Source organism: Sceloporus undulatus, chromosome 1 (genome assembly GCF_019175285.1).
Source record: "Sceloporus undulatus isolate JIND9_A2432 ecotype Alabama chromosome 1, SceUnd_v1.1, whole genome shotgun sequence".
NCBI classification, from domain to species: Eukaryota; Metazoa; Chordata; class Lepidosauria; order Squamata; family Phrynosomatidae; genus Sceloporus; species Sceloporus undulatus.
Window position 1 is genome coordinate 139540189 of NC_056522.1, and position 8796 is coordinate 139548984.

The 8796-nt window shown below is 38.5% G+C and overlaps 1 protein-coding gene across 2 annotated transcripts in view; it reads right to left on the minus strand.

Annotated features, from left to right (window-relative positions):
- CSMD1 (CUB and Sushi multiple domains 1) overlaps positions 1 to 8796 on the minus strand; it is a 1231469-nt gene that overhangs the window by 123084 nt on the left and 1099589 nt on the right. For both annotated transcript variants that reach the window (XM_042480556.1, XM_042480547.1), the window contains exons 41-42: positions 6042 to 6251; positions 129 to 317 (exon numbers count right to left, since the gene is read on the minus strand). In XM_042480556.1, coding sequence (XP_042336490.1) covers positions 129 to 317; positions 6042 to 6251 — 399 coding nt within the window. The remainder of the gene's footprint in view (positions 1 to 128; positions 318 to 6041; positions 6252 to 8796) is intronic.

Here is an 8796-nt window from a genome sequence, read left to right on the forward strand (position 1 = left end):
GATGATGATGATGATGATGATGATGATGATGATGATGATGATGATGATGATTCCTTTCCCTCCCTCCTGAAATGAGTGATTGTGACAAGATCCAAAGATTACAATATAGCCAACATAGCAAAAATTACCTTCACATTTTGGAAATTGATAGTTCCAGTTCCTGTTGATCCCATGGTGGCAAGTGAGAACAGAATGACCAATTAATACATATCCAGGGTAGCACTCAAAAGATATTGACTGGCCCACACTGTAATCAGAATTGATTATATATCCATTGAAAAATGGGGGAGGATCTGGGCAATTCTGTAATTCATAAGCTGGAAAAAAGAGGGGGAAATGTAAAATGAAATATTTTCCTTGGAGAAAAAGGTAATATTACAAAGTAATAATAAGGTTGCCTGTAATTTTCTAAATTTATGTCTGGCTAAATTCATGTAAACAATAAAAGAGCAATCAGGACACCAAATACTCATTTCATGATGAATTCTCCTAAGCAACATTCTGTTTTTAAAAAAGGTCTGTCCTGTGAAATATTGAACTTGCATTGGCTTAATTTCACTACATGCAGACACATACAGTCACACATATTCAAATAATTGTGTTGGATCAGACTAAAGGTTTATTTTTGTACTGCAATCCCTAGTGTTCCTTGTTTAAAGGGCTGGATGTTTTCCAATTTGTGAGCCATTGTTTTGGTTTTTTAGTTCTCCTTGTCACCGTGTACAAGTTGCTGAACAGTTGGATTCAAAGCTGTGACTCTATTTTTGTCACTTTTTATTTTTGCTTCTGTCCTTAAATGCTTGAAGAATTTCACCTGTCATCCAATGAGGCTGCTCTTTCTTTTTAGCTGCAGATAGAGTCTTTTTGCATTCCTCCCTGACAATGTCCCTGGTTTTAGTACAGAGTTCTTTTGACTCCTGGTCAATTAGGTGTAATAATACAAATCTATTTTTATAATGTCTTTAAATTCTATGGGAACATTCTTCATGTTGTATTTTGGTCTGATGATTGGGTTAGTGTTCTTCTTTAACGTTACTCTAATTTTTGGACATTAGCATCTCATCATCTGTGTCACAATCTACTGCTGGTCTTGTTTTTGCAGAGACAATGGAGCTTTTCCATCTTCTGTTTTTGGTTACATAATCTATTTGATTTTTATATCGTTCATCAGGTGATGTCCATGTAGACAGTCACCTTTTGGATGGATTGAAGAATGTGCTTATGATGAACAAACTGCTGGCCACACAAAATTCAATTGCTTTCCTGCTTCATTTCATAATCCTAGCCCAAATTTCCTACAGTCTTTGATTCTGCTCTGTTTCCTAATTTTGTATTCCAAATTGCCTATGATCAACAAGTCCTGTTTTGGTGTATGATCACTTTCCTTCTGGACTTTTTCAATTTCTTCATTTTCTGTCTTTGTAGTTGGAGCATAAACCTAGATTATGGTTGTGCAGGTAGATTTCTTTGAAGTCTTATTGATATGATTCAACCAGACTTTGCATTACATCCTTTGACTACTTTTCCCACATCTCTCCTCACAATCAGTGCCATCCCAGATTTCCATTTTTGAAGCAAAACACTGTGTAGTTTTCTGACGCAAACTGTTCCATTATTGTCCACTTTGGCTTGTTCATTCCAGATATTGCAATATTTATATGTTCCATTTTTATTTATTTTTATTTTTTGCTAAGTCTAGCTTCCCCTGATTCATGCTTCCCAGATTCCAATGTCCCATTAATATGTGTCATCCAGCATCAAGCTTTCCATTCACCTCAGAGCACATCAACAGCTGAATACCCTCTTGGTTTGAGTCCATTGCATCATTAGCCACAGCGTTACTCATAGTTATCCTCTGCTATACCCTGATAGCTCATTGAGTGTCACCCAAACTAGGAGTTGCATCTTCTGAAACTATTTTTTCTTTCCTTTTGGGTTGTCTTATCACAGGGCTTGATAAAATACATTGAAAAGAGGCTTACTGTACCACCTTATAGCAATTGCAAGTACATTTCTATACTTCTTATCAGTGAACCAAGCACTCCCTAAGTGGTTTACAATGTGTAAGCCAACTGTCTCCCAAAAGCTGGATACTCATTTTAGTGACCTACAGAAGGATGCAAGCCTGAGTGGACCCTGGAGCCCTGCCTGGGATCAAACTCACAACCTTGTGACAGTGCGTGACTGCAGTATTGGCATTTAACCACTGTGCCATCAGGACTACCTTCTGTAGGACTAACAAATGTTAGCTGTGGTGCCAGTGTTGTAGTCTCTGAGAGATCCTCCACCAGCCTCCTCCCCACACACACTATTGCTGTAACCTAGGTAATACTTAAATGTTGGCACATTTAGTCTGGTTCTTCAGCAAAGGCCTGTCTGGCAAGGGAGACCTTATAAGCACAGCTGTTGCCATGAGCCTAGCTTCTTGCATCACATTAGCATGATCCCACCATTGTGGAAAGGAATTGGCATTGGTGAGACAAACATAACTACTCTAACACAAATATACAGACTCTTATTAGAAGGATCAAGATTTGATCAACTTTCAAGGGCCAGTTTGTGAGTCTGAGATCCAAAACACGCTGCAGAAATAATCCAATTTGAGACCATTTTAACTGTCCTGGCTCAGTGCTAGGGAAACCTGGGAACTGTAGTTTTGTGAGACATTTAGCCTTCTTGGTCATAGAGTTCTGGTGCTGTAAAGGTAAAGGTAGTCCCTTGACATGAATATCTAGTCGTAACCGACTGTAGGGAGTGGTGCTCATCTCTGTTACTAAGTCGAAGAGCCAATGTTACCCAAGGACTGCTCTGGTGGTCATGTGGCCAGCATGACTGCACCGAACTCTGGGCCCAAACAGACAGGCCAAAATAAAGCTGTTTTGGGTCACTTTGGAGGTATGCTGGTTAAATGCTACATGTGTCCTAAGAGGCCAGAAGCTATGCCAAAGCCATGCTCCAGTCCTAAGGACTGGAGCGCAACTTTGGCTCAGGTTCTGGCCCCTTAAAATGTGTGTGTCATTTAAACAGCATACCTCCATAGTGACCTGAAGCAGCTTTATTTTGTCTGTCTGTCCAGGCCCTCTGTTACCTTCCCAACAATGTGGTACCCATTTATCTACTTGCATTTGCATGCTTTCAAACTACTAGGTTGGCAGAAGCTGAGACTAGTGACGGGAGCTCATCCCATGGTGCAGCACTTGGGCCTTGAACTGCCAAACTTCCGATTTTTGTATCATCAGAATTGGTGTCTTAACCACTAAACCACTGCATCCTTGGTGCTATAATAAACTACATTTCCTGTGATTCCCTGTCACTGAACCAGAGCAGTTGAAGTGGTCTCAAACTGGGTTATTTCTGCAGTGTGTTTTGAACTTGAGTCTTCAGTACTCTCTAGAATCTGCAGATGGTATGATTTTGGGGTTTTTTTCATGCTTCATTCTAGGTAGTTTTTCTAAATATTCCAATTCTGCATTACAATGCACTGTTAGCCTCATATATTGGTTTGAGAACTGGACTAGGACTCTGGGAGACCAGGGTTCAAACACCAAATTGGCCATGGAAACCTGTGGGATGACCTTGAGCAAATCACACTCTCTCAGCCTCAGAAGAAGGCAAAATCTGAGGACATATCCTTCAAAAATGGTCAAGAAAGAAAGGTGGAAAATCTATACTTTTTGTTCCAATATGTCCCGGCATTGTTTCTGTGTCCCTCCTTTTTACTTCATAGAGCCACTATAGGTGTATGTATTTCCCTGTCTTTTAATGCCTGCTTGCCAAGAGCTGACCAACCTTTTTTCCCTTCCATCAGTTAGAACAGACCAATTGAATCATGGTTGACACACCATTTAACAACTGGTTTAATGACTCTACTCTAGTTGGGACCACTAATACAATCCAGGTCCTAGAAAGCCAAAAGTTCTAACCTGTGTCTAAGTAGACTGTTAGTAGAATAGGCGAAAAGTCTTCCCTTGAACTTTGGATTATTATTTCACCTATGCATTATTCTTATCTGCAAAGTAAGTAAGGAGCCAGCTGATGACATTTCTCTGTTCCTCAACCTTTGATTAGTAGAATGGCCTGCCTGATCCTTTTCACTCTTCTTTCCTGTGCTAGATGGTGTTTGTCCTTGTTGCCACTTATATAATTTTTAATGAAGGTGTTATATATTGTTTTGCCTGTTTTGATCCTTTTGTAAGCTGCTTAGGGCCCTTTCTGAATGAGGGACATTATTCCCAACAGACCTTGTGGTCTGTTGATATCGTCCTTCCCTACCCTGACTCCCAAATAATTATGTAGTAACTTGATGTTTCACTGCTAGTCATTGTTCCTATCATAGTACAGTACATTCAATTCATTCAGCTTTCATTTAGCAATGGTACATTAGGACAGACACCCAATCACAGGTTTGACCTCTGTAAAGGCATACGAATTGAAGACATGGTTTATAAATCAGCAGAACGACATAGCTTATAAATCAGTACTGTGACCAAAAAAAAGAAAAGAAAAGAGCAGCATGATTTATGGATAGCTCCATGACTTGTTCATTAGGCCTCTAATATATAAATCATGATCAGAGCTTGAAAATTCACCCCTTTACTTACAAATCAATGCTATGCAGTCTGGCAGTACAATACAAACCATTCACTTATTAGATAAATCAATTGAATATTTTCCCCTCCCTATTTTTCTGCATTTCCTAATGTGTCTAGAACAGCATAAATGCCAGCTTTCTAATTCTCTTCTAGTTCCATCTTGAAGGCTCTCTCATAGCCATTTATTGACAACTACCACAGAATCATCTGACAGTATAGGCTAATGAAAGGGCATCATGCTTTAGTCAAGGAATTCTCAAACCATGTGCTAGGTCTGTGTTTTCTAACTGCATGCACCCACCGTCTCATCAATAACACTATAATACTATCTGCTCAAATACAATTTTGAGCATCTCTAGTAAACTTTGATTTAGTTCTGAAATAACAGAAATGCTATTCTAATTTATCTCCTATGGTACTGTCTTGTAAAAATGAATTATGAATGCAGTTCAATAAGACACAATGCTGTCATCATTCATATTGTTTTGTTTCACATTTTACTTCCACCAAAAGTAGAAAAATGTTAGTGATCCTGATTGATCCAATCATCTTGTGAGTATGCTGCAGTTGCTCCCACTAAATATTCCTGATTATAAGAATCTCCTCATTCACAGCAATGAAAAAGAAGAAAGTCACAGGTGCAAGGTACTGAATGGGGAAATCCATCTACAGTGACAGTGAGTGAAAACCTCTGGGAGTAGAGAAAACTATGGACTGAGGAAGAAGAAAATTGCAATCATATGTGCTACATTTATTTCCATTTAACGCCTTCTCCCAATAGCACACTTAAGTTTGGAAATGTGTTGTAGTTTCATGATTACTGGCCACAATTCGGGGGGGGGGGGGCCTAGACCGGAAGTCCATACACAATCACCACCTGAAAGACTGTCCCATTATGATTATTCTCATTTGCCCTTCTTCGGGGCAATTTTCCCCTCTCAAGATGGAGCACATCTTTTGTTTTTAAAATTAAGACAATTAATTTTGGAATACGCTGCCCACCGAGCTCCGCTCGACTACCACCCTGGCCCAATTCAGGAAGGACCTGAAAACCTTCCTGTTCCAACAGGCATTCCCCGAATAAAATCCTGTGGGCCTCCCTCCTCTTCCGTGGCCAAGAGGTTGGGCTATGGGGCTTTTTTTGCCTGTTATTTTTATTGTTGTAAGATGGCTTTGATACTCTGTATTTTAATGTTTTTGTATGAATGTTTTAACTTTTGTTGTAAGCCGCCCTGATCACAGGAAGGAGCGGGATAGAAATAAAAACTTTATTATTATTATTTAAAAATTAAATGAGATAAAATACACATTTTTAAAAGAAAAAGAAGCATAGAAAATACCAGCACTTTAAAAATATCATTTAAAAATTAAAAAAATCTAACAACCTCAACAATTATTATAATATCCAGCTAAAGAACATGAAGTCATTGATATGTCACTGATGCTCACCTTGATATGAAAGTTTAAATCCTTGTCTATTTTCTGAATGATCACTGTAGAAATGGATGAGAGTTTCATGTGTTGTGCTTAATAAAGGAGGTGGCAGGTCTGTTCCACTGAACTGGCCAATCATTGAGCTTGTATGATAAGGGCCATTCTGAATTTCAAGGAAGTCATGGTTAGCTTCAGTCGAAAAGTTCAGAAATTGTAGATGTGCCCCTATATGGGAAAATAAAGTAAAATATATGAAAACTTTTGGCATGTTTAGAACAATCCATTCTACAATCCTAACAGTCTCGATTTTTCTCCCTGCATCTTGCATTACATTATAAGAATTGTTTTATTATATGCAATATATGACTGAGAATTATAAACAGCACTTATAAATATAGTCATTGGAAGTGATCTAATACCTAGAGGGATTAACTAAAAGGGCAAAGGAATCAACAACTTTTGACTAGTCAATTTTTAGCTCTTATTTCTAGGTTATGTTTATCTTCATTTAATATACAGTGGACCCTTGTTTTACGCTAGGGTTTGGTTCCAAGATCCCTCGTGTATAACAAAATTGGTGTATGCTCAAGTCCCATTAAATATAATGACATAGCAAAATGGTGTCCCTTATAAAAAATGGAAAATCAAGGTTTGATATTTGAAATTTATACTTTTTTTGAACATTTTCAAACTGTGGATGCTTGAATCTGTGTATAAAAAATCCGTGTATAAGAAGGACCAACTGTATAATTTAACATATACATGAAAAGTTAACATTTTCTGAAATATAGCTTTCCTGGATAAAGGAAATGACTCGATTCAGAATTAGTCTATTCAGAATAATATTCTTCACTGAAACTGAGATTGTATCTACTTTTAAAAAATAAAGTTAAACAATTACAACACAAACATTTCCTCGTCTAACTATGAAGAATGATTGTTTGGTACTGGGTGGAGGAACTTAGTTTGGTGGGATGAAAGCAAAAAATCATCAGAAAAAAAAATCTGAGATGTAGCTTTTGCTGAAGTTCCATAAGGCCATTTAATTAGTTTCCACCATGCATCTGAACAAGATTTTTCTCGTTCAGGCTGATTTTCTCATTTCTCACTTCCATTATTTCTAATACACATGTATTCCATATTCTTTTGTTACCTGTTAAGAAATAAAAATTGTAACAGACCTTTTATGTGGAAAAATATGCGTTCATCATTCCATAAATATCTAATTTCTGGTTATTCTGGCACACCTATGACAGATTGATTTCCCATGGAGAGAGTAAGAAAAATCTGATGAACTGATGTTTTGAAAACTACATGATAAGTATGATTTGATGACAGGCAGATGGTGGTGAGTTTTAAGTAAATAAGTATGTTTCTGTGGACTTACTGGGATAGGGAGCACCCTCTCATTTATTTGAAAATGGAAAATAATGGGCAATTCACAGTATTTGTGCATTTCTCATCAATCAACTTAGGGCCTATACAGACAGGCCAAATAAAGCTGCTTTGGGTCACTTTGGAGGTATGCTCTTTAAATGACACACACATCTTAAGAGGCATGAAGCTGCACCAAAGCTGTGCTCAAATCCTTGGGACTGGAGTGTGGCTTTGGCGTGGCGTCTGGCCTCTTAGGACCCATGCACCATTTCAATAGCATACCTCCATAGCGCCCTAAAGCAGCTTTATTCTGGCCTGTCTGTACGAGCCTCTAATGCTCTACTAGTTACTAGGTTTTAAATGTGATGTAGAACTTGTTAAAAGTGAAAACACTGGTCTTTCAACCTTTGCTGTGGTGTGTCTTTAAGTCATTTCTGACCTATGGCAACCCTATGATGGTTTTTTCCTGGCAAGATTTGTTCAGAGGAGGTTTACCACTGCCTTTCCTTGAGGCTGAAACTTCAGTTAATGTTAAAGATTACTAGCTTTTTGCTTAGTCAATTTTTTTCATTCACTTTCCCCATGGCTGAGAAAATATGCAAAGCAAGTAAAACAGTGCCTCCTGCTTACCTTATGCTTGTGGTGGGCAGAGGCTTTTTGCCTCTTTTTCCTCCTTAAAAAAGATGAGGCCGGTGAGAAAGCTGGTCTGGCTGCACAACGTTAACTTAAGCTTAACTATGCTGAGATATATATGCCTAACTGCATTATACCTACCCATCTGACTTCTGACAAGTTATGACAACATGGAATAGGACACCTTTGGGGGTTGCTATTCCTTCACTGGCTTCAGGTTGGGGGACTTTTTTTTTAATTGCTCCACCCTTTTGGATTCAGTTATGGGTTACCTGGAACCTCACTCCAAATTAACCAAGTCTCTTTCTCTGAAGATGCCAGCCACAGATGCTGGCAAAACGTCAGGAAGAAACTCTTCTAGAACATGGCCACATAGCCCGAAAAACCCACAAAAAACTACCCAAATCTTATCCTTCAGGTCAGAGTAAGAATGAAGAGCTTTGGCTGACAGGGGAGAGCACTCCAAGTAAATAGTAAAAGAAAGTTTGTGTGTGTGTGTGTGTGTGTGTGTGTGTGTGCATGTGCCTTCCCTGCCAAGTTATGGCAACCTCATGAATTTCATGAAGTTTTTTTATGCAAGGAATACTTACAGGTGATTTTGCTAGTTTCTTCCTCTGAAATCAAATTTACACAGCATACATTTAATAAGGAGTGGGTAGGATGTGCTTGAGGGGATGAGAGGAAGAGAGTTCTCCTTTGAGCCATCATGGTGTCATTAAACCAAGTGCTCACCAGCTCTGTGCTAACAACATTAATAGAC